Below are 27,559 nucleotides of genomic sequence, written 5' to 3'. Positions count from 1 at the left end.
ATCACAAAATATTTCAATATCCAGTAATTTAATCGCTATACAATTTTGTTATTCTAGATTTAATTTGTAATTCAGTAAATATAAAATATTCTTTGTTTCTCTATGATAAATTATCTAGCTTTAATTATTCAGGTAATCTTTTCGTACTTTGATTTTATTGTAATTGTAATTGTAAATTTAATACTAATTGTAATGTTATTTGTAATTGTAATTATAAATTTAATACTAATTGTAATTTTATTGTTCATATTAAAGTTGGAATCTCCTGATAGAGGGGCAGAGAAGGCCTGACGGCCTTATCTCTACCAAGTTAAATAAATAAATACTAAATACATACCGTATTAAGAATTTGTGGATTTATGATATAAGGTTATTTCTTAAAATCTGTTTTAATGTAAGTTACTTCAGAACTATACACAAGTTATCGAAATATTTAAGTTGCTTGATCAAGATCGTACATTTACACCATTTTTTTGTACGTCTATATTTCAAGGAGTACCTGCAATACAATCTAGAGATGGAAACGATATATCGGTTTTTACGAAATACCGATATTTTCGTTTCGATATACTGATATCGAAATTTTGATTCAATATATCGTATAATATATGCATATGCATAAGGGTGTAATTATTTGACTTATTTGAACTGTTGTATCAGTGAAGCGAGGTGAGTCAGTGAAGTTATGGTTTTACAGTGCAGTGAACAGTTCCGATCAGTGATAATTTATAGCGTCAATGAAATGTGTTCTATAGTGCCAGTGAAATGTGTTACAGAGTGTCAGTGAAATGTGTGCTAAAGTGTCAGTGAAATGCGTCATAGTGCCACTACAGGGAATGAGATGAGAGTAAAGTGAAAGACTATTGAAACTTATGTAGGGCCTATACATAATTATGTAGGTTGTATTGTAAAATTAGGTATTTTATTTATGTTTTATTATTATTGTGTTAAATTGTATTGTGTATTCTTATTGTATTGTGTATAAAATTGTATATGTGTTGTAAAATTGTATTGTGTATTGTAAATTTTATTGTGTATTGCTTACCATTTTATTGTGTATTGTTAATATTGTATATACCACTGCCACCGGGTGCTTGCCCACTTGCAGTGTAAATAAATAAATAAATAAATACATACATACATACATACATACATACATACATACATACATACATACATACATACATACATACATACATACATACATACATACATACATACATACATACATACATACATACATACATATCAGTTTTCTCATAAATTTATCGGGTTTTTTTTTGTATTTGTTTTCGTGCAATTATTATAAACAATGAACTCCACATTAGTTAACTGAGATAATTCCCTGAGAGATGGCGTTAATGAAAATGAGCAGTTACATAATAATTACACATAATAATAACTGCACAAGGTTGCACAATTATTGTGCAACCTTGAAATATCCAATCCAATCAATGCCTTTCTCTGATTGGCTGGATTGGAATTCGAATTCAAACTGTTTAATATGCAGTACCAAATTCAAAATGCAACGTATGCGAACATGAGACAGACGGGAGGTTTATCTACTACTGTTTTCGTATTAATGTTCTCCTAGGCAGGAGCAACTGCCATTTTGAAAAGGAACCTGACTTCAAAACTTTTATTTCTATCTTTTGAAATGGAAAGAGAAACAAGGACACAATACTGGTTTGAGATTTGTTTACGGATAGGATTTCTATGCACAATCTAGTACTGACATATATATTTTAGTACATACAAATTCTATCCCTATCACAGAGTTGCTTGATCTCCGGGCGCCGCGCGGAGTGCCCGGTTTTATGAATCCATCTCCGAACCTTTGCCCGGGGAAATTGCGTTTGAAATGTTAATAATTAGCAACGTTGTAGTAAAAATTCACTGTCTATAAAATAACTTTAACATGAACTTTTGCCATTAATAAAGATTCAGGCTTACAATGATGATTCAAGCATATAACTTCAAAAATGAGCGTCAGTGGCAGTGTTGAAGTTCAGCGCGCTTCGCCAATCGACACTAGTCTCTCACACTATGCCAACAATCACCAACAATGAAAGATGACGTAAATATAAAATTAAAACAGATAATTTTGATATGGCGATAATATATTTCAGAATTAAGACCATTTTAAATTAACTTTTGTTGTTAATAAAGTTTACGAAATCTAAATGCGTGACAAACGAACAATTTCAAATTTAAAGCTCAATATTCATTTTCTTGTTCCTTCACAAGTCAGTTCTTACAACTTAGTGCAGTCCAGTCTGTTATGCGATGTGCTGGATTTTGTGAGAGTGAATTTGCTCAATAGGACTATTTTCAGATTTTGCGTCATATTCCAGTTCGATGATTGTCCCTTCAATTAGCTGTTGAACGTCTTGTTAAAATGTGGCGCGCTTTGAAAATGTAGGCCTTTATTTGGCAAAAAGTGATTGGAAATTTGTATGTTCCCAAGAAGATGAAGTAAATGAACATTCATTGTCAGTGGCAGAACGTTTTCTGTATTTTGTTACTTCTACACTTCCAATTTTCTGTTCGAGAAAGTTACGGCCCCTCATATGTTAATAACAATGCGACATGTGCTAGCAATTCCAGTAAGTAACGCGCATGTGCAAAGGGTGTTAGTGTCAAGAATGGTTTGTGGACAGATGACAGGAACAGACTGTCAACAGAACTAGTGAAAGTGGAAATTTGTATTAAAATGAACTTGAGTGGAAGCTGTCAGGAATTCTACAAAATAGCCTTGGAAAATAAGAGACGTCTGGAATCTGCAAGGAGCTCCAAGAAATACAAATTTTAAGGTAGGCCTACGTCTATCTTAATAGACTAAAGATTTGATAATTGCTGAATTTTTAACAATTTTATAACTTCTTTATGTGAGACTCTGAAAAAATTATTGAATATGCATATAAGAGAGCATATTTTTCTGTGCCATTCCTAAAAATTTCATCATGATTGAATTTTATTTGACTGAGAAATAAATTGCTAAAGTCTGCAAAACTGGCATTAAAATTAAGGAACTTGATGAAAACGTAATTTTTTTCTGGATTTCAAATATTAATTTATCCGTCAAATCAAATTCGACATTCTTGAATTTTTAACCGATCCTTTAACTTGCAATACAAAATAAAATCTTATAGGCCTAATAAATTAATTATAATAATGATAATAATAATAATAATAATAATAATAATAATAATAATAATAATAATACGCCCAATAATAGTAATAATACGCCTAACAATTAATTTTATAGACTTCGTAAATCTCCGGGTTTTGCGTTAGTTCAACCTGGCAACCCTACCCTATCATCATCATCATCATCATCATCATCGATGTTTGGAATGTTGAAGTGTATCAATAATTTGCAATGGGAACTTACTATAGAAGGATTGTATTAAATAAATTGTGAAGTTTGTTAAAATTTGTAATATTCTAAGTACTGTTTACATACATTTAAAGATGAATACAAGAACTGTTTACTTATATTTAAAAATGATTACGTTCTTATCTAGAAAAGAGCATTATATTTGTGTCCTGGATTGAATCCTGTATAAAATTAGAATAATTGAATCGTGGATTGGAATAAACTGATGGGAATCCTAAAGAAAATTCGCGTTGATTGGAAAGAGAGAAGGCTTTTCAGTAACCTACAAATGAAACAACGAGTCAAAGGAGAAGAAATTTAATGTTAGAAGCGGTTACAGGACATAAAGTCCAGGATGCCCATACGTCAAAATGTCCATGATGAAAATGTCCATGTTAAATCGTCTAGAGTCAAAATGTCCATAGTTCTATAATGTCCACTTCACGCTGATGTCCAGAGTCAAAATTTTCATAGTAGTATAATGTCCACTTCACGCTGATGTCCAGAGTCAAAATGTCCATAGTTCTATAATGTCCACTTCACGCTGATGTCCAGAGTCAAAATATTCATAGTAGTATAATGTCCACTTCACTCTGATGTCCAGAGTCATAATGTCCATAGCTCTATAATGTATACTATATCCACTGTTCATGGTAGTTATAGTAACCTATGTAAAAATTTTCAAATGCAGAACTAATCAGAATTGAGATTTTTAAAGACGGAACGAAATCCTCAGTTAGTGCGATCACAGAAGGGTAAGGCACTTCTTTCTTTCGTGGATACCTGTACATATTTTAATGTATTTTTTGCTTGATTGTGCGTATTTCATAGTTTGATAGTGCATGAATGGATCTAATAATAACCTAATAATAATAATAATAATAATAATAATAATAATAATAATAATAATAATAATAATAATAATAATCATTCACCAAAATTTATACAACTGGAGCACTTGAGCACTTTTTTTGACCAGGATAATATGCACGATAGATAAAATCCATTCGCCGATTCTTCTGGCTTGAAAATAAATCCATCACTTTTTTGTTGAAGTTATCTACCTATTTTCCAAACAAAAGTTTTCACACACGACAGCATTCCTAATGCAGTTAATATTTCCTCTTTCATTGCATTCCTAAGAAAAGTTTTAATCCTTTTCAACATGGAGAAACACCGCTCTGCTTCCGATGTTGACATTGGCATTGTTATTAACATTTTCAGAAGTTTTGACATTTCTGGGAAAACATGATGTTTTCCAAAATTAAGTTCAAAAGCGGTACTGCCCCAGAAACTTTTTAGCTCGGGTCTTGCGCAGCATACTTCCAATTGACTTTTCAGTCTATTTGCTTCCAGAAATGGACACATTTTAACAGTTTCGCTAAGATAATTGTCAGGGAATTGTCTTTCGTAGTTCTCAAATTGTTCAACTTCAAATAATTTGGTAGCTATAAGATGATCGGTAAATTGAAATCGAAATTTTATATCTACGATTATTGCTTCACAAATTTCTACTGCTTGCCTTCTTTTATCGTCAGAAGAAAGGTCAACACGTCTTCCTTTTTGTGATGTGGCATTATCTCTGTTTTCGGTCTCATTTTCAATGCCACTAATGATATCATCAATTTTATCCCGAACTAACTGTATACATTTTTAAAATTACGTATATTTTGTCGAACTTCAACGGGATCATTACTTTTCTTCTGCAGCTGATTGAAAATAATTTCTACGTGGGGCATAATTTTGTGGAAGAAAGTTAACAAAAATACAAAGTTTTCCTCATTTAACAGGAATTTGTATTCATTGGCTTGGCGTAGGGTAGAATCTAAGGTATGTCTTCACGGGCTTCGATTGTTTCCATCACTGTAATTAATTTTTTCCTGTGTTCAAACACCGTAATTAACCCCACGAGAGTGAAAATTCCACCTGAAATTCGATGACCTAGGTAATCTTCTCTGAACGATTTCATCTAAAATTTGCGTTCTTTGGGATGAATTAGAAAAAAAAAGAACAAAGTCCGGACAAATTAGAGAACAAAATACGTGCTTGTCGGTTGACACTTGCTGCTTTGGACAGTATTAGGTTTATTTGATGCGCGTAGCAGTGTATGTAATTGGCATTTTGGTATTTGTCCTTTATTAATTTTTGTACACCTTTCAATCCCCCACTCATTACAGATGCACCGCCATAACTCTGAGCTATCAGTTTATTTGGATCGTTACCGATTAATGGTTCAAGTTCTGTTAAGATACAATTTGAAATAGCAAGACCATCATGGCTTTCAGGATTTAAGAATTTCCAGAATCTTTGTACATCAACAGTGTAGCGTAATAGTAATACGAGTTGAAATTGACAGGAAATATCAGTCGTATCATCAGCAATGATGGAAACGTAGTTTACACTGTTCAGTTCTTTTGTTACCTCTTCGTGGTACACTTTTAACATGCAGTCAAGCAACTCGTTCTGGATGGTTTTAGAAGTAACCTTAAATGCTGTTGACTTGGAAAAGTGTTCTTTTAAGTCTTTATCCAACTCGGAACACACCCTTATTTTCCGAGTCCTCACTGTGAGTTCTCTTCTTGGATCATACTATAATTATACGTCTGTTCCCTGACAACAAATTGATGTACAGCGCATCGAAATTCTTCCTTCCCATTAAGCCTACTGTACAAGCTGACCATCACGTTTCACCCTGTTCGATCTATTCTTTCGAAAGTCTGCTTTACATACAAGAAACGGGTGAAATGGGGGCATGTTAAAACTTAAATGAGATTCTTCGAATCTTAATTTCATAGGCATGAATTTTCGAGTAAAACTGTATGCCAGGCTTCAAGCTAACTTTACAGTTAACATCCGAAAAGACCTAAGATTCTTTCGCTCATGTTGAAAAAAGAATTGTACCTTCAAATTTACACTTCGTTACTTCTTAGGAGTGAAGTTAAGAGTTAAGAAATTGCTGGTACGTAACAGGAGAAAATTTCATTAATATAATGTATTCTGTTGAATTCAAAGTCTACGGAATGAAATTCAGTCTTTAATCACGTATTTAACAAAATAAAATCTTTCAATCAAAATTTAGATCTGATTCCCCTGTTTGAACTTCAAGTAAGAATGTATAAATTCCATTCTACTAAATTAGAAAATATAGATTTGTAATGGAACATAAACTCCCATTATTAAATTTGTCTACACGTATCCTACATAAAAGGACGAACAACGCGATTGCGGAATCTGTTGTAACTTATCTTGCAGTAACAATAACTGAGTAACGAATGGAAACGGAATAAAATTTTCACGCATTAGAATTATCGTGTAAAATTGTCCGACTTATCGAATACATTGCCGTACAATGGACTACTTCTTGTGGGACCATTTCAAAGCCCTCGTTTATAACACACCGATAGAATAAAATTGTTTGTGACACCGTCAGGAACATACCGGAAATCTTCGAACGCGTTCGACAGTCGATGGTGCGAAGTTGTAATATCTTACCTGTACTGAGGCGGGTGGAAAATTTCTGTGACGAGTAAAGCTAGTGGTATCTGAATACTGATATGCTTCAAGTGAATATTCTTTGCACGGTATGTATTAATTAAAAGTTCACAATAAAATAATGAATGTTTTGTGTTGTTATTCTACAATGTCACTTATACTGGTTAGCACTCACATCAAGTTCTATATCAGGGCTGGGCACAAGAGCGAATTCTAATCTCTCGCGGGAAGCCATGTGATTTCTCTTTAACTCCTTTCTTCCCCTCCGAACACCGCGCACCGTTGATGCCATAACGGATGAATATTAAGTGTCCCCGTTTAGAGTTTGGAATCGCTCCCGGTGCCCAGCCCTGTTCTATATCTACCAGAAGAAACGTTTCCGGATAGCCTACGGGTTTCTATTTGAAAGTTGCTCATAATGATCTCCTCTATCATCTGTAAAATATTGTAACAAAGTTACAGTATCACTCTGTTTAGCTATATGTAGAAGTATACAGACACATCATTTTATTTTTACTAACATTTTTAATATTAACCTGGCTATACCTTTAGAGAACCGGAAACACCGTTTGCTATCCCTTTCCACGACTGGAGTTCGATGATACTGGTGTAGAACACAAACAAATCACTCTACTAGGTATAGGAGGGAAGAAAAGTAGTTCATCCATTTACGGAAACTAGGAAATATCGCAATTTTGAGTTTGATAATTTTCATTAGGTTTTTGTTTAATCAAAATACAATACAGTATTAACAATGAATGTTCTTACTCACTGAGCTTTCCATGCGGACGTATTCATTATGCAGTGTATATACTGTCTACAGCACATTAGCGTACAATATAGAGAATGAAGTTAAATTGAAAAATAATCACAATATGTATATTTAAACACATTTTTGAAAATGGTGGCCGTTCATTTCGATACAGGCTTCAGTTTTAATGTGCATATTATCGCACTATAGACTATTGTACGTAATTCCAATTACCAGGTTCGTACTTCGTATCAATAACTCATGTTCAAATAATTCTGTACTTACTCTATAAAAGAGTACCTTACGTACTGTAAATTCAATCTTCACTCCTGCCCGACCCGCACAGATAAAATTACTCAGACATGCTATCTACTGTCTGTCCAAGTGGTTATGCCGCAGGATCGTAGAAAGAGGGGAAATCACGTGACAGTTAATTACTTAACGAGGCCCTTTTATTTAAGTCATTTTAAACAGCTGTATAATATTACGTAGACGTCCAATTCCTAACAGAAATTAATGTTTTCAGAAAAGAGCTAAGCTTTTACAGAGGGGGAGCAGAAGCAGGTGGGGGAAATCGGGATGCGACGTAGGTAAACGGACAGTACCTGTGCGAAAATATGATTCAATATTGAAAGCTCTTTCGTCACTGGAAAACGCGAACATATTTCTGGAACGTACTATACTCACTAACTCAGTTCTGTTTACTATATGCGGCCTTGATTCTGTGTGGAGGACGGTTGAACTTCATTAGTAGAAGGGGTGGGAGTGAAGTACATTAAAAAACTCAGGTACAATAAAAATTGAAGTAAAAATAAAATGATGTCCCTGCACAAACCATATTTAATAAATAACTGTTCACTACAAATATTTTTCTCTTGGCCAGGTATAATTTTGGTGCCCCATTCCTTTACTGTGTACCATGGCGTCGTTTCTACTTGTGTTTGCGCTTTGTCTCGTCGTTCAATCGGCCGTGGCCGAAGACTGCAAGACTGGAAGATCTGTAGTCGAAGACATCGATATAAGTAAGGTAAGACATTTTGTATCGTTTTAAAGTGAAAGCTCTCTGGGAGAGCGTTGTTGACACCGCTTTGAACTGAAATTTCTGAATTTAATAACTTTATTATTAATGAATATTTCAATTTTTTTCTGAGTGTTTTTTTATTACTAAGATGTAAATTGCGACGTTTTGTTCAGTGATCTCAGGATTGATTCCGCTCAGAAACTACAGCGTGTTCATAACGCGTGCGTCCGCTTCATTTGTAATGTTCGATACTATGATCATATCTCACCTTCTTTCAAGAAGTTATCATGGCTTAGGTTACATGAGAGGAGAAATCTGCACTCACTTTCTCTCTTATATCGAATTATGCACTCTTCATCCCCCTATTATTTATTCGCTCGATTTCATACTCTCTCTCGCTATCATAATATTAATACTCGATCACAACGCGATAACACGCTAGAAATTCCACTTCACGCATCGTCTCTGTATTCCTCATCCTTCACTGTTGCTACCTCTCGTCACTGGAACTCTCTGCCGCCTGAAGTCAAGGGCTGCCGAACATTGAATTCTTTCAAATCCAAGTTAGAAAATTATCTTATGACGAGTTGCCAAACTAACTTACTATTATGACAAGTGTTGTATTGCATGTTTCCACGTTTTCACAATTTTTTTTATGTTCTAATGATATTCAACTTATTTTATATTTTTGTTTTCATATTTTCCGATAATGTTATATCTCTAATGTGATAAGTTGAGCTATATATAATCTTAATTTTCCTTATTGTGTGTACTTAGAAATATTGTATTCACTGTATACTTTGTACTGCACTATTTAATTACTAATATTACTATTATTATTATTATTATTATTATCATCATAATTATTACTATTCTTATTTTATTATTATTATTATTATTATTATTATTATTATTATTATTATTATGAATAATTGTCTTTTTTGTATGCCTCATTTATTTTGACCTGCTGTTCACATATTATTATGCTTTTTTCTTTCTTTCTGTATGTTATATATTATGTCCGATTTCTTCTTATTTGTTGTTTATTTTTTATTATTATTATTATCTTATTCAATTTTGTGTGTAAAATTGTAGTGTAATTTGTAAATTTGTAGTGTTTTTGTAACGCAGTCTTTACTCCTGTTTGAGTGTTAGAGAAGGCCGTATGGCCTTAACTCTGCCAGGTTAAATAAATCATTATTATTATTATTATTATTATTATTAAATCTACGTGTGTCCCGCGCCGTGGCGTCGTAGTCTGAGGCATCCTGCCTAGGACTCGTGTTACGGAATGCACACTGGTTCGATCCTCATAGGGGGAAGAAATTTTCTCATGAAATTTCGGCCAGTGTATGATCGGTGCCCACCCAGCATCGTGATGCACTTGGGGAGCTACGATAGGTAACGAAATCCGGTTGCGAAAGCCAGCTATAATGGCTGTGGGGATCATCGTGCTAACCACAACGACATCTCCATTTTGGTTGCATGATCATTCACCTCTGCTTCGGCATATGGACGTGAGATCAGCATCTCCGGCTGGATGGTCTGGACCCTTCAAGGGCTTGGCGCCACGGATTATTATTATTATTATTATTATTATTATTATTATTATTATAAATGCACATGTTAACTAGTGTAAAACAGACCAAAATGCCTGGCTGTTCATACAGCACTCATAAGAGTCCCAATAAAGTGTTTATTCGGCTCTGTGGACATTCGTATTTCATCAATTGTATTAGGAAATCAAAAGAAGGAACGATTACATTTTGATTACCATCACGAAATTAATTAAGCGAATTTCCGAGCATAGGATGCATATAGAGGTGACGTAGACTGTCGGAAGAGAGTTCCTCTTTGTAGGAAAATGTGTGATGAAATTATTGGGGATCTTCGTTGTGGTTTTAGGCGTAATAGATCAACTATTGACCAGATATTTTGTATTCGACAGATAATGGAGAAAAAATGGGAGTATAAGGGTACAGTTATTATTGATTTCAAAAAGGCACATGACTCGGTTAAGAGAGAAGTTTTATATGATATTCTTATTGAATTTGGTATTCCCAAGAAACTAGTTCGATTAATTAAAACGTGTCTCAGTGAAACGTGCAGCAGAGTTCGTATAGGTCAGTTTCTGTCAGATGCGTTTCCAATTCACTGCGAGCTAAAGCAAGGAGATGCACTATCACCTTTACTTTTTAACTTTGCTCTAGAATATGCCATTAGGAAAGTCCAGGATAACAGAGAGGGTTTGGAATTGAACGGGTTACATCAGCTGCTTGTCTATGCAGATGACGTGAATATGTTAGGAGAAAATCCACAAACGATTAGAGAAAACACGGAAATTCTACTTGAAGCAAGTAAAGATATAGGGTTGGAAGTAAATCCCGAAAAGACAAAGTATATGATTATGTCTCGTGATCAGAATATTGTACGAAATGGAACTATAAAAATTGGAGATTTATCCTTCGAAGAGGTAGAAAAATTCAAATATCTTGGAGCAAGAGTAACAAATATAAATGATACTCGGGAGGAAATTAAACGTAGAATAGATATGGTATATGCCTGTTATTATTCGGTTGAGAAGCTTTTGTCATATAGTCTGCTGTCAAAAAATCTGAAAGTTATAATTTATAACACAGTTATATTACCGGTTGCTCGTTATGGCTGTGAAACTTGGACTCTCACTTTGAGAGAGGAACAGAGATTGAGGGTTTTTGAGAATAAGGTTCTTAGGAAAATATCTGTGGCTAAGAGAGATGAAGTTACAGGAGAATGGAGAAAGTTACACAACGCAAAGCTGCACGCATTGTATACTTCACCTGACATAATTAGGAACATTAAATCTAGACGTTTGAGATGGGCTGGGCAAGTAGCACGTATGGGCGAATCCAGAAATGCATATAGAGTGTTAGTTGGGAGGCCGGAGGGAAAAAGACCTTTGGGAAGGCCGAGACGTAGATGGGAAGATAATATTAAAATGGATTTGAGGGAGGTGGGATATGATGGTAGAGACTGGATTCATCTTGCTCAGGATAGGGACCAATGGCGGGCTTATATGAGGGCGGCAATGAACCTCCGGATTCCTTAAAAGCCAGTAAGTAAGTAAGTAAGTATTCGATAACTATTGCGAGTAGGATCGTGACTTTCATTCATATCGAAAGGAAATCTAATAAAGAATCATTTGTACCTCTGGTGTATTTCAATAGTGTGGACGGTTAGCGTAAATTTAATTAAAAAGCCACTGATTTCAAGCTACTGAACGTTACGAACAGAATGCAACGTCATAGCGAGAGAGGGAGTCTCGCGTAGAGAGACAGACCTGAGTTCGTTGACCTCTTACGTCTTTATTTCTAGAAGAAAGATTACTGTATTAGCGGCGATGTTGCCTGACTGCTGAAAATTCCAACTTAATTTTCTAATTTACATTGCATTTAATTACAAAACGTAATATAGGTATTCTATTCCTTTAAGTGTACCTTATCACACATTTCAATCTGCAGGGTTATTTCACCTCCACCTTATATATAGATCACTCTACGATATGTTTAAGTCTAGATTCATTCTTTCAATTATACGATTTTATTATCATCCTTCAAACAGTTAGAAATATGTTTCCTGTAGCTCACTATTATTCAGATAAATGCTTTATTAAAATTTTAACTCTAGACCAGCGGTGATCAAAACTCGAGCTGCAATGATTACATGCGACAGATGGCGTATGCAGTAAGGAGATGGAGGAAAAATAGTTGGCGTCAAACTACAACCAGTGGTGGTTCCTGTACTAAAATCGTGATCAATCCTGCTGGGGAGAGAAGGCCTGATGGCCTTATCTCTGCCAGGTTAAATAGATAGATAGATAGATAGATAGATAGATAGATAGATAGATAGATAGATAGATAGATAGATAGATAGATAGATAGATAGATAGATAGATAGATAGATAGATAGATAGATAGATGGGTGGGTGGGTGGGTGGGTGGGTGGGTGGGTGGGTGGGTGGGTGGGTGGGTGGGTGGGTGGGTGGGTGGGTGGGTGGGTGGGTGGGTGGGTGGGTGGGTGGGTGGGTGGGTGGGTGGGTGGGTGGGTGGGTGGGTGGATGGATGGATGGATGGATGGATGGATAGATAGATAGATAGATAGATAGATAGATAGATAGATAGATAGATAGATAGATAGATAGATAGATAGATAGATAGATAGATAGATAGATAGATAGATAGATAGATAGATAGATAGATAGATAGATAAAAATCTCAAGCTTTGCTGTATCAGTAATGTCACTGATGTCATCAGGAGCCAGTGAATAATATACGATTTTTCTTGCTTCTTTTTCTTAACCTTGCTCTTGAATATAATCAGGAATTTTCTCAATTCTTCTCTCGAGAAATTCGTAGTTTTTTAAAGTTAAAAGCTTCTTATGGACAAGTTATTTAAGCTATTTTAATCATTACTCTTATTAGAGCACGAGATATTTCAAACCCCATTAGGTAGCTGACTTCCTTACATTTATTTATGTCATCTTTCTCTTCCTGGCTATGATTTAAGACATGTCAGTTCCTGGCGTTTAACAGCTCGTTGGCACATAAGATTGAATCAGTTTTTCTACAATATTATTAAATGAATAGCTAATAAATAGTTACTCTCATCTAAAGATTAAAATTGAGATAAAACATAATAATTTTATCCTTCTAGTGAGAAGATCTAAAAATATCAATATTCATGCACGTATACAAAAATTATAGAAACACATACTCAGTGGTCGGTAATAATAATAATAATAATAATAATAATAATAATAATAATAATAATAATAATAATAATAATAATAATAATAATAATGACTTGTTTTAATTTTTCTCCACTAATATCAATTGTCAGTATTAGAGATATAATTCTGTAGGACAAATTAATAAATCCATAATATTCTCTCAGCTAGCAGTGCATATAACTGCGGAATCCCGGCCAAACAAGTCACTCAGCTGAGTGCGTCCCTAGTATAATGGCAGTTCACATCGGACATAAACGACAACATATATGCCTGACTTGGGGTAAGGCCACAAAGGGAAATAGTGAAGGAGAAGAATTCGATCCGGTGCTGTGGATTGAATTCGGCGTAGCTCAGTGGTCAGAGCGCTTGGTACGTAGAACCAAGGACCCGGGTTCGATCTCCGGCGCAGGGGCGAATTTTTCTCCTCTAATATGAATTGTCAATATTACAGATATTATTCTGTAGGACAAATTAATACTCCCTCTGTCCCATAATAATTGTCCTGTACGCTTTTATTTCTTGTCCCATAATAATTGTCCGATGTCCATAATTTTACACTGGCGTTTACATAGGAGCAAAATGAAACACATGAATGAGTAATACAACGTATTACTCCAGAATCAGTACAAAATTGTCACTCAATTAGCAAAAGAAAAAAAAAATTAGTCCGGGATCTGTATAAATTGGCCAATCATTGAGCCAAAAAAGAACATGAATACTACTTGTACAACTTTATGAATCCAGGATCAGTACAAATTGGCTAGTCATTGAGCCGAAAATAAATACTTCTAGGAGTGCAACTTTATTAACTCCAGGAGTAGTACAAATTGACCAAGAAGTGAAACAAAGAAAAACATTCTCCTATGAGTAAAGACGAAAAAACTGCCTGTTAGACCGGGAAGGTTGTCATTCCAACAGTTTGCCTAGAACCACAGACCTATTGCTGCAGTGCTACTATAACTTCGTCGTAAATGTTCCGAGGACACTTCAAGCGAGATGGCAGGATGTTGAGGTGGTCCAGGTGCCCCTTTTGCATATGGGGAATCTTGTTGTTGTTCCGTCATTGACTTTCATTATTTCAAAGAGATTACTCTTCAAAGTGAGGAAGACGTTGTTGAGCTTGTCGCGTGTCAGCTGAGAGAAAGCTGTTTCAATGCTGGCGATCAACTCATCAATAGTTTGTGGAGCTGACTGATGCTGGAGAGACTGAATTGCCCGGAAGTAACCCAGATCTAAAACATTCATATCCAGACTGTTTGGCGGTTGGCACACGAGTTCCAAAGTGATTCCACTGGCTGCTGCAGCGTCCATCCATGTGCGGTCATTGGGAGCGATATGCGGACGCGCATTGTCCTGCTGCACTGACACCTGAATTCTCCCTGTGCGCGGTCCAGGAGGCCATTTTGCATTTATTGCTGGGATTAATTTGGTGATGAGCATGGATCCACTTTCCAAAGATTGCCGCCCCCGTTGCCAAATGCAGCGTGCTGTTCTTTTACTGACATGAAATTTCTCTGCCGCACCTATTATGCACCTTTCTTCACTATGTCAGCCGTAGTGTTTTTCAACAAAAACTCCTATACCGCCTGCCGTTCACTGTCTGTAAGGTTCTTGCTACCCCTGTCACTCACTACCGCCAGTTGTGTTCCCAGGATGTCCATGTCTGTTCAAACGCATGTACTCACTGCAGGAGTATGCTCTACTAACGATTTCCAGCTTGCTTTGCTACATTGGTTTGTATATAGTGCCATACCTGTGAATTGAAAACCAATACCCACTTTCGGTAATTTTCTGGGTGGTGTGTGTTGCTTGTCTCAATAAGATCACGTCATTGCCCTGCATAACCTTGTACACTGATCTACAGCGCTTCTCCTCATGCGTGAACTTCTCGTTTTCCCCGTCGTCTGTAATTACTGTAATACCATTTCGGCGTACCGACAATTATTATGGGACAGAGGGAGTAAATCCATAATATATTACATTTTGTCCGACAAAACAACAAAAAAATTCTCCTTCTCATTCTTTACGAAACCACCCCTTACTGCTTGTAGAAACAGAGTTTGTAGAGCGACATAATACCGCCACTGCTTGCCTTCAGTACAGCAATGTACAGGAAACTGCTCGTACCCGTTTGAATGTCTGTGATTACGCGATGTAATCACGACACCAGCTTTGGTCACCGCTGCTCTAGCCACAAGACCAAGGTTTCAACGAAAAGTCCTCAGCCATGAATATAAATTGAGAACAGCCTTGTCTGATTGAGGTCTGTAATCTTTATACAGATGCAGAATTCTTGGAAGGTTGTGTACATCAACAATAAAGAACTGTTGGCAAAATTCTCCTGCTGGATATGCGACTGCAGCACCTCTCCCGACGGGGTGCACAAACTGCAGATCAGCATCGTTGACAACAGGTAAGAGAAAACAAAGCCTGGCAGGGGATTTGAGGACATCTATATGATTCCTTATACTTGTAACTTATAAAGGGGACTGGGATTGCTGTAAAGGTAAGCGTTCACTACATCGTATCGCACTCCTAGTACGAATCGCACGCAACGGATATTTTAAGTGCAGTGTGTTCACTGTAACGGCTCCACCTCATCGCCTCATCGGATTCCCCTGTCAGCTGTTTGAAACATGACGTCGTACGATATTGACATTACTGAAAGCAAAGGAGTTGAGGTTAGGTCTATTAATTACGTCTGTTAGCGAATAAGAATTTGTAATTGCTTCATGCGTCTTAATTGAAGAGGCAGAAACGAAAGAAATATTGGTTACATAATATATTTGCAAGAAACGACTTGATTACTGTAATGGGAACGCCTCAAATTATATAGTTCTTCGCAATTTTCTACACGCGAAATAAGTTTTCCGTCTGCGACACTGAACATGGCACAACATAATAGTAACAGTTGACCAATTAAAATTGATTTATTAAAGAAGGCCATGATCGCACGCATCGGAAAAGTTGCCCATCCGAGAAACGTGGACGGATTTACCGATAGGCGATGCGTCCGATACGATGTAGTGAACGCGGTTACATAACAATTATAGCAAAGATAGTCTTTTTCCGATCCGTGTGATTCGTCCGATGAGTGTGATACGATGTAGTGAACGCTTACCTTTAGATTTCACAGGGTGAAATACAGGAAAGAAATTAGCTATATTTCAGTCTTATAATAATACTACTACTACTACTACTACTACTACTACTACTACTACTACTACTACTACTACTACTACTACTACTAATGATAATGATGATAATAATAATGATGGTGATGATGATAATGATGATAATAATAATAATAACAATAACAATAATAATAACACTAACAATAATAACAATAGTAATACCGGTAACAATAATAATAATAATAATAATAATAATAATAATAATAATATTTTATGTATTTATTATAATGGTAATGTGCTGGTCAACAGCCATAGACCAATAATAGCCTACCACAAATGATACAATAATAACACAATATTAAAATAAATTGAAAACAATATTTACAATGTTAGTAATACAGATATTAAATTAAGTAAATTAATATTGTAATTAATTAATGGCACAAATAAATAAAACAATCTTAAACGAAGTTCCTTCTCTAGTCACGGTACTATAAGAATACTAGAAATGTTCAAGTAACTATAAATTTTACAAGAATAAATAAATCATAAGTCATTGCCAGGAAAAAATTAAGTGTATACATTGAAAGGATCGAATTCTTCTCCATGTATGTTGGCGTTTTTAATGCATCTGGAGAATGGTGAAAGAAATGTTGAATTTCTATTATAGAAAAGTTTGTGAGCTTTCGTATCATCGTCGGAATACGTAAGATAATATTCTTTAAAAAGAAGTCACGGGGTTTATCACCTTTCAGAACCTTGGAAAAGAATAGACAATCGAACTCGTGGCGTCTTGCATATAGACTTCGACAATTGCAGTAATCGCATTTTCTCTCAAAGCTATGCCCGGAATTAATGGGCACAAATCTGAATGAGCATACTTACTTACTTACTGGTTTTTAAGGAGCCCGGAGGTTCATTGCCGCCCTCACATAAGCCCGCCATTGGTCCCTATCCTGAGCAAGATTAATCCAGTCCCTACCATCATATCCCACCTCCCTCAAATCCATTTTAATATTATCTTCCCATCTACGTCTCGGCCTCCCCAAAGGTCTTTTCCCCTCTGGCCTCCCAACTAATACTCTACATGCATTTCTGGATTCGCCCATACGTGCTACATGCCCTGTCCATCTCAAACGTCTGGATTTTATGTTCCTAATTATGTCAGGTGAAGAATACAATGCGTGCAGTTCTGTGTTGTGTAACTTTCTCCATTCTCCTGTAACTTCACCCCGCTTAGCCCCAAATATTTTCCTAAGAACCTTATTCTCAAAAACCCTCAATCTCTGTTCCTCTCTCGAAGTGAGAGTCCAAGTTTCACAGCCATACAGAACAACCGGTAATATAACTGTTTTATAAATTCTAACTTTCAGATTTTTTGACAGCAGACTGGATGACAAAAGCTTCTCAACCGAATAATAACTGGCATTTCCCATATTTATTCTGCGTTTAATTTCCTCCCGAATGTCATTTACATTTGTTACTGTTGCTCCAAGATATTTGAATTTTTCCACCTCTTCGAAGGATAAATCTCCAACTTTTATAGTTCCATTTCGTACAATATTCTGGTCACGAGACATAATCATATACTTAGTCTTTTCGGGATTTACTTCCAACCCTATCTCTTTACTTGCTTCAAGTTGAATTTCCGTGTTTTCCCTAATCGTTTGTGGATTTCCTCCTAACATATTCACGTCATCCGCATAGACAAGAAGCTGATGTAACCCGTTCAATTCCAGACTCTCTCTGTTATCCTGTACTTTCCTAATGGCATATTCTAGAGCAAAGTTAAAAAGTAAAGGTGATAGTGCATCTCCCTGCTTTAGCCCGCAGTGAATTGGAAAAGCATAAGATAGAAACTGGCCTATACGGACTCTGCTGTAAGTTTCACTGAGACACATTTTAATTAATCGAACTAGTTTCTTGGGAATACCAAATTCAATAAGAATATTATATAAAACTTCTCTCTTAACCGAGTCATACGCCTTTTTGAAATCTATGAATAACTGATGTACTGTACCCTTATACTCCCATTTTTTCTCCAATATCTGTCGAATACAAAAAATCTGATCAATAGTCGATCTATTACGCCTGAAACCACACTGATGATCCACAATAATTTCATCTACGTATGGAGTTAATCTTCTCAAAAGGATATTCGACAAAATTTTGTACGACGTCAACAAATCTGAATGAGCATAAGGATATAAATGTTCTTTGTATATATTGTAATCTAGCCGAATCTGTAGTTGTAATAGAGTTCCAAACTCGAGATGCATATTCGAGTTTCGATTGCACTAATGTATAGTAGATAATTAAAGGAGAATCAGTCGTGGAAAAAGAATAAGTTATTGGCCGTATTATTGCCAACGTTCTGATTGCATGATTGAAATAGTAATATGCGTTACAAGAGCGGTATGTTGAAGTTTTCATGTTCGAGGAAAAGTTTGAAAAAGCGAAACGTAGTTGAGCTTTTTTAATTTCCGAGAATTGAAAGAAAACATACCGCTCGTGTATCGTACATTCTTTTGTGCGAAGATCATTTATTACATACCTGAAAGAGGAATTTCTAATTAGTTGCAATGAAATCTCCATCTTGGTTTCTGTTCAATGACGGCAAATTTGCAAAACCAAAATATCTTTCTTCAACATTGTTGCATTAAAATGTTTTCTGTGTTTACTATACTCCAGCAGGCCGTGATATACGTCTGTCTTTTTTTCCCCCAGTCTATAAATGCGAACTTAAAACAAACGGCTTCCTTAATGATACATGCATCACGAATACAGTAACTTTAGTGGAGTTGTAGAGTTTACTTAATTTTTGCAAATATTTAAAAACAATAATTAACAGTGCAATTTAGGTGAAATTGCAGTGGTAAGTTTCTAATTTATAATTATTACTATATTGAACGCTTCTAAAATAATATGTTAAAAGCCTAAAGCAGTAAAATCAATATGTCACTTGAGCGGTAAGAAGAGGGAAATTGTTATGTGTGTTAGGTTGGGAATACTGAATGTGGAATTTTAGACTTTCCGCGGATTGGTTTTGTGCGGAAACCAAGCAAATACGCACGATCTCGCACAAATGTAATTAACATGATTATGAAAATGCAGTTTACTGTCGGTGAATATTCCCAGATTTTTTACAAAATCAGTTCTATACATTTTGATGTACCGAAGTACATATGATATTTCCACGCAGATATTCTGCGTCATCACATGATGAAAGAGAGATGGAACGGAGAAAAATTCTCTCCGGCGCCGGGATTTGAACCCGGGTTTTCAGCTCTACGTGCTGACGCTTTATCCACTAAGCCACGCCGGATACAATCCCGACGCCGTTTAGAATCGTCTCAGATTAAGCTCCATCTCTTGGGTTCCCTCTAGTGGCCGCCCTCTGCATTACGTCATAGATGTCTATGAACGCAGGACCGAAGTCCATACATGTGTTGAGGTGCACTCAGATGAGTGACTGTTTGGCCGGGATCCGACGGTATGGGCGCCGTCTTTAAATCACAAAGTGATTTATTACGCATATCATATATATTTTGATGTACCGAAGTACATATGATATTTCCACGCAGATATTCTGCGTCATCACATGATGAAAGAGAGATGGAACGGAGAAAAATTCTCTCCGGCGCCGGGATTTGAACCCGGGTTTTCAGCTCTACGTGCTGACGCTTTATCCACTAAGCCACGCCGGATACAATCCAAGAGATGGAGCTTAATCTGAGACGATTCTAAACGGCGTCGGGATTGTATCCGGCGTGGCTTAGTGGATAAAGCGTCAGCACGTAGAGCTGAAAACCCGGGTTCAAATCCCGGCGCCGGAGAGAATTTTTCTCCGTTCCATCTCTCTTTCAAAATCAGTTCTGTTTATTAGAACAGTAATTACATAATAATTAAATTTCAGTGAAGAAGATTTCCTAGAAAAGCTTATTACATTAATTTTGGAAACGTTAATTTTCATACCATTATCCTTGTTTCTTATCTTTTAAGTTGGATTTAAATTCTTTGGATTTTTGTGTAAGGGGTTATGCAGAAAGCCTTTTTTACGCAACAGAAATCACCACACCTGCAAATGAATTGTCAGGATTGCTTGAGCGCATTCTTGGGTCTTTGTGAAGACAGATGCATTCAAGTGCATGGTCAGGATTTTGAACACCTGCTGTAAAATTCTTCAGTTAACATGTTCATACCCTACCACAGTCTACTTTATACAGTCGCGAAGATCAATATGTAGTAAAAATGCAAACATGGGTAGATGCCCACCACTAGGATCGCTACTATCGCCTCATCATCACAGATCTCTCCTAGCAGACGACAAAATATGTTACACTTTCGTTGTCGGGTTCTATTGGAAAAATTAACACCTTCCTTCCATTATTGAAATATTAAATGGATAAAGTTCATTTATTATTTTAATGAAGTATATTAAATTCCGCCATAAACTCGAAGATACCTGCAAGAAATAGGTTAATATTATTTTTGTTTGTGCAAAACGAACTGAAATTTACTATAATCGCTTCACTCATTCAAGATTATAGCGATAATGAACTATGAATCCAATAAATATTAATTTGCATTTCCCTTTACAACAATATAATAACAATAATAATGGAAATATGAATTAATGGGGTAACTTACGTGTAAGTTTACCGGTACTTGTAGTGTAGGCTTACGTAGTTAACAAAGTGGGATGAGGTTAAGCAATAATAATCACACCAGAATTGGAAATAAAACGTGATCAATGAATTTTATTGTAACAGACTTACTTTTTCTACGTCTCTAGTAAAGTAACAAATAAAAATAGCAACAAAATTAACAGCTATAATTAAAAACATATCCTTTGAAAAAAAAGTAGGCCTAAGTTGTCTGAAAATGTACAATTATTCAAGGAATCAGCTGATACAGACGTAGAATTAATGCAAAGCTTTTGTTTCTCAGCTGCAGGTAATAACAGAACAGGTTTATTTGAAACATCAAATAAAGTTCGAACTGCATTCCAGATTAATTTATTTTTGTTTTCATTCATAAATTGCGTGTTTTCGAAATGAAGAGAGCAAAACTTTATATTATTATAAAGATATGCTTCATTCTTTGTCATTAGATCTTCCCCTGCTGTTTATTAACCACTTTTTGCATCTAGAAGTAAAATAAGAAATAGATGTTAGGATTTTTCTTCACAAGCATCAATGCGAAATACGCAACGACCTAGCACTCGATGGAAATACGACACAGTCGACTCTAAATCCAAAGTCGACAGTGGACAGTCTATTGTTTCTAGTTGCTAACCGCTTGGAGCGCTTTATCGCGAGATTTGCAAAAAATCACCTCAAGCTTCGCGACTGTATATAGTAGACTGTGACCGTACTGTACTTTGTTTATTCATAAACTTACTGTTGCTCAAACAATAATATTTCTTTTGTGTATGTTTAATCATATTTGAAGCAAAAATAATGAATTTTACTGTCTCGTGACTGATAAATTAAATAAAATTGTCACTGATTTTGTTGTAGTTAGTACTTAGTATTCAGCGGGCCCTAACCAGCACAAAATTGCATTATCTCGTATACGGTTAACTTGCGGACCATGTTTACTGGAACTTTTTTTCTTCTTTTCGTCTTTACTTTTCATCTCTAAATTTTTTACTATCACTTTTGAAAAACCCAGTATAAAATGAGACAAATTGACAAGGAAAATCTGGACTGTCGTGTGCATAACAGATGATCGAGCGAAGTATAAAGCATTTTTATTTATTTTGCAACTCAAGGGTAAATAAAACAAATTAAATATTGTTTGTGACCAAAGTTGTGAATATTTTAACATAATAAATTTAGACACTTCTAGACTATACTGGGAAATGGGTTTTCTTATAATAAAAATGGTTTTTTCTTTTTCACTTTCACAGATGTTATCTTTCTTAAAGGGAGAGGATGGTATTTTTTTTAACTTTTTTCCTATTTGGTGTAAAATATTAATTTGTTGTATGTAGAGAGCTCATAGCTGTGGCAACTCAACCAAATAAAAGTATTAAAAAAGAAAATTATTTGGGGCCCAAATTTGAAAAAAAATATATACCCAATGCAGGATTGTTCTAAAACCGATATATCTAAACCGTTTTTAAAGACAGATTAAAACAATTTTTTGCAATGTATTTGCAAAAGCATGTTCTACAAACTTTCTGTAACAGAATTTTGATATTAGTTCCTGCATTTGTAAAATAAACAATTAAAATGTAATAACAATTTTCTGATTTCCTTTCTTGCAAACAAACGGACGTATTTTTAAAATGAAATTAATTAACAAAATTCTGTTACAGAGAAAAGTTTCCTAATAGTCTAAAGAATGTGTGTTCTAAATTTCATGCATGTGTCTTTAAATTCAGAAATTATATCTATTTTTGTCTGGCAATGTAGCAAAAAAATGAAGTTACTGGAAACCTATAAAAGCGGGCGTGTGATTTAAAAATCAATAGCGCAGGAAGTTTAAAAATGACGTTTCAACATCCGATAAGGGCACAAATATCCACAAAATGTTATGCAATGCATTCCACACGTATCAAAGGGTATTTTAAAGAAAAACAATTTTGTTTTGAAAATTTAATTTACCAGAAACAACAATGAAAGTGGGCGAATGATTTAAAAATCCATAACGCAGGAATTTTAAAAATGGCGACTCAACATCCGATAAGGGCACAAATATCCACAAAATGTTATGCTATGCATTCCACATATATCACACAGTATTTTAAAGAATTTCGTTTTTTTTTTTTGTAATTTACTCATTTTTCACCAAAAAATACCATCCTCTCCCCTTAAATCCACTAATTCTTTCAATGCGTATGTCAAACCAATAACGTAAATAAAGAAAATACAGCTATAAGTCAATATCTGACAACTGGTAACTTCTCATATCTTCGCACACACACAATGTGGACTCATTTGGGTATAGGAATGGACTCGTTAACATTGTTGTTTATGGGATATGACAAACATTTCCATGATAACGTCAGTGTAATTTCTGTTGCACAAAATCTTTTCATTTTTCTATTAGTAAAGGGCGACTATAGAATTAATTATAGGTAAAAAGTTTGTAAACAAGAAGAATGTGGATTATTTTATATGTTGTCCTTATTGCAGTGCAGAAAAGAACATCACCACTGAAGGAACCTACGAGAAGTGGAACGGCCACTTCCTGAATTGCACTCTTCCTGACAATGGTGAGTGCCAATAAATTCAGTCACGTCGTGTCGTTCCGGCGATACTCGTATGTTAGTTAAGTGTTGTAGCGACGCTCCTCCGCCTAGTTCAGGGCTCGGCATGTTACGTGATTCTGGGAAATGAGCGCTGTTTACTTTAAAGAGCAGTTCTCCCGAGCACTGTGACGCATCCACGTCACTCACTGTCAGTGCAGTGGTTCACTTCGCAGTGGGATGGCTAACTTTGGAGATGCACCCGCCTGAGAAGCTGCATGTCAGACGAAAACCTGAATTATATTTTGAGACTGAACATGGCTAATTCATTTGTTCCAAACATGAACAGTTTCTGCAAGTGATACGACCTCGTAAGTCTCGGAAAACAACCATAAGTTATAGTTATTTTGGTTATTGAGTTTCAAGTAGTTTTGTTTCAGTAGAAAATAGTTATTGATTTCAGATTGACAGAAGTACGATTTTGTTACAATAGTTTCTTCATGCAAAGAAGTGTAACAGAGTGTTTATTATTATTAAGGACCGGATTTTTATGTAATTACATATTATATTCCTTTCAACCTAACCGTATATAAATAACAAATCTTTGCGAATCTTGTATTTACCATTAATATATTAAAATTTCATATTACATATTTTTACATATTTACCCCATATTACGGCTTGATATTACATGAATCTACATATTTAGGGGTTCTATTCATTTTACTTCTCTAAAAGGAAAAAAAAAACTTCTCCTGTGGAATTTTACAATTTGAAATACACAGATTTAAAAAGCCTTTTTACCTACCCAAGAAAGGATATATTTCGGGACGAAACATAAACGTCCTTAGTTCCAGAAAGTAATAGAGGCACTCATCCCAATCCGCCCACTGTAAATATGAGTGAACAAAAGGCAACCTTTCTCATACAACTACCTTGTATTGTAAAAATAACTCAGAAAATAGCGTTGCCTTCATGCGGTGGAGTGGGACGAGGACGACATGATTTGTCTCGAACTATAATTGTTCTGCACACGTCTTAACAAGCCGTTCCCATGCAATTTGCAACCTTACCCACCCTCTTCCTAATCCTTCCAGGGAAAACCCGTGTCAATTCTGGCATGAGCCGCAATAAAGTAGCCGACTTTTGAAAAGAAGCTGAAGTAAAGGAACAAACTGGAAAGATGTTGAAAGATTAAAATAAATAGCTTTTCAGGTTAATGCTTGACCTCTTTACTTTAAATTTAGTAGATCTATACGGAAATGGGATTTTCTGATCAATCAGAAAATATGGTTCTCGGCTGGAATAATCCTGCTTTTTTTTTTAATGAGACAGGAATGTCACTTTTCAAACAACAGTTTGTAAATGCCTATAGTTTGATGTTTTAGTAGGTACTTTGTTTCTTACAGGGAGCATCTAAAATGCATGTGTCCTACATCTCCTCTTATTTCCAGTAAAGCCAAACACTGCTTGCAGTTCTGTTCTGTCATTCATTTCACTCAGTTCTCTAGTTTTAGTACTTACAGTATAAAGTGCAAGTGAGTTTATCTACTGGTTTTAACTAACTAAAATGGCCCCTGTATCTTCAACCCTAACGACAAAAATAAAATCATGGATTGCGATGGACGAAGCTTTCACTAAAGATAGAAAAATAGTAATGTGTCAAGTGTGCGGTAAAAATTAAGGTGCTCTACGAAATCCCAACTGGAGAGTCTTACCTATCCTATACCTGCCAGATATTGATGTTAAATATTTTCACGATTTTACATATTTTGGTGCATATTCAGCATATTTTTCTTACGTAAATATGTACATATTTCACACCTTGATATTACATAAAAATCCGGTCCCTATAATTATTAATTTCCTTCCTGTGTTTCTGATTGTAATCCTTCATTACATATCCTATTCATACTATTCATATCATTAATTGTTAAAGTACTGTGCATATATATAGGCCTAAACCTAATGATTTGTGTGATGCATAGAGCGAAGTTTATTTCATTAAATTAATAACAATGTTATAAACTCTGTAGCCTACTGTACAAAGGATTGATGTACCATTCTTATAAACTATTATGTATTGACAGACTGAATGGCTTGTTATATTAATGCAGGGAAGGTAGCTGTAATGTGAGTCCGCCACTGCGTGAGCGTTCTGCTCCGGTTTGGAATTGAAGTGCTTTGCGGAGCGAGAGCAGCTCTGACCGGCTAAACGGAGCCGCTCTCTTGCCCGACGCTGGCCTAGTTGCATGCTGGCATATTGTCAGGATTCTCAGGTCGCCAAATTCATTGTAGAGCGCCGCAGAGCTGTCACCAGTATTATTTAAGCTCTGTAAAGTTAACAACTCACATATTTAAATACGTACATTATCAAAGATTTAGACGCGATTTCGTAGACGATTTTTCATGACATGCTTAGAACATGCTGTGATATTGCACAGATGTTACGTGACAGGATTTTAAGGCATACGCTATGAAGAAGTGCTTAAATTTGCTTCCTGCGGTCAAAGAATCCTTAGTAAAGCTCTGAGAATATACCGAAAAAAAAACACCTTTAATGCAACGTGGTGCAAAAACGAGCACTTTTCCTTCACGCGAAATCGTGGAGGATTTTGTTAATAAATATATGAATATGGACATTTTGGAATAATTATTCTCTTTTTAAGGCATTATTTTTCAAGGTGAAATTATGTAAGTAGCCTATATATTCATTTGACTGATATCTAGTCGCTCCAATTATTATGAAATTGGGCCTGAATCAATAGCATAACACAAACATTATTAACAAAACAATTCATGTGATAAGAGTAATCAAAAATTGAATTATAACATTAGGTTTATTTGTCATGTTAGGGACCGTACTTTGTCCTAAGGCGTACAGAGATTAATTTAGTTGACTTGACATCATGTGTGTGGTTTGAGGGAACGCTTGCATTTTTTTGTGCTGCAGTTGACGTTCTATTCATGATTCAAAAGTAGATCTCATAGGTTAATTACAAAACATTCTAATATTAATACAATGATCTTTCCTACAATTTAAAGTATTTGCTCATTTATCTAATTACTGCAATATTATCGATTTTTATTCAAATACATTAATGGTAATTATAACATACAATTTTTTACAATAACAAAACATTTACAATGAATATAACTTTTTATATATAATTTATATATTTTATATATTATTTCAATGTACCGAAGTACATATGATATTTCCATGCAGATATTCTGCATCATCATACGATGAAAGAGTAATGGAACGGAGAAAAATTTCCTCCGGCGCCGGGATTTGAACCCGGGTTTTCAGCTCTACGTGCTGACTTTATCCACTAAGCCACACCGGATTCACCCCGGCGTCGGGCAGAATCGTCTCAGTTTTAAGTTCCAACTCTTGGGTTCCCTCTAGTGTCCGCCCTCTGCACTACGTCATAGATATCTATGAACCTAGGACCGAAGTCCATACATGTGGTGAGGTGCACTCGTAATGGGTGACTAGTTTGAACTTTAAACTGAGACGATTCTGTCCGACACCGGGATGAATCCGGTGTGGCTTAGTGGATAAAGCGTCAGCACGTAGAGCTGAAAACCCGGGTTCAAATCCCGGCGCCGGAGGGAATTTTTCTCCGTTCCATTACTCTTTCATCGTATTTACAATGAATCTTACAGTTAAGCAATTACAGTAACTCAAATATATGAGTGGACATTTATAGTTTATGGATATTTTCGTTGTGGACATTTATTTCATATGGACGTCATGACAAAGTGGACATTATAGTTTATGGATATATTCGTTGTGGATATTTATTTCAT

At 35.5% G+C, this 27,559-nt stretch overlaps 1 protein-coding gene across 1 annotated transcript in view; it reads left to right on the top strand.

The window, feature by feature from the left end:
• LOC138715684 (uncharacterized) overlaps positions 1–27,559 on the top strand; it is a 65,066-nt gene that overhangs the window by 12,684 nt on the left and 24,823 nt on the right. Inside the window, exons 2-4 of the mRNA XM_069848749.1 lie at positions 8,506–8,649; positions 15,694–15,824; positions 23,691–23,770. Coding sequence (XP_069704850.1) covers positions 8,542–8,649; positions 15,694–15,824; positions 23,691–23,770 — 319 coding nt within the window. The 5' untranslated portion in view covers positions 8,506–8,541. The remainder of the gene's footprint in view (positions 1–8,505; positions 8,650–15,693; positions 15,825–23,690; positions 23,771–27,559) is intronic.

This window comes from Periplaneta americana, chromosome 15 (genome assembly GCF_040183065.1).
Source record: "Periplaneta americana isolate PAMFEO1 chromosome 15, P.americana_PAMFEO1_priV1, whole genome shotgun sequence".
In the NCBI taxonomy this organism is placed as follows: domain Eukaryota; kingdom Metazoa; phylum Arthropoda; class Insecta; order Blattodea; family Blattidae; genus Periplaneta; species Periplaneta americana.
The sequence above is the reverse complement of the archived record's forward strand: the minus strand, read 5'-3'. Positions and strand labels throughout refer to the sequence as shown.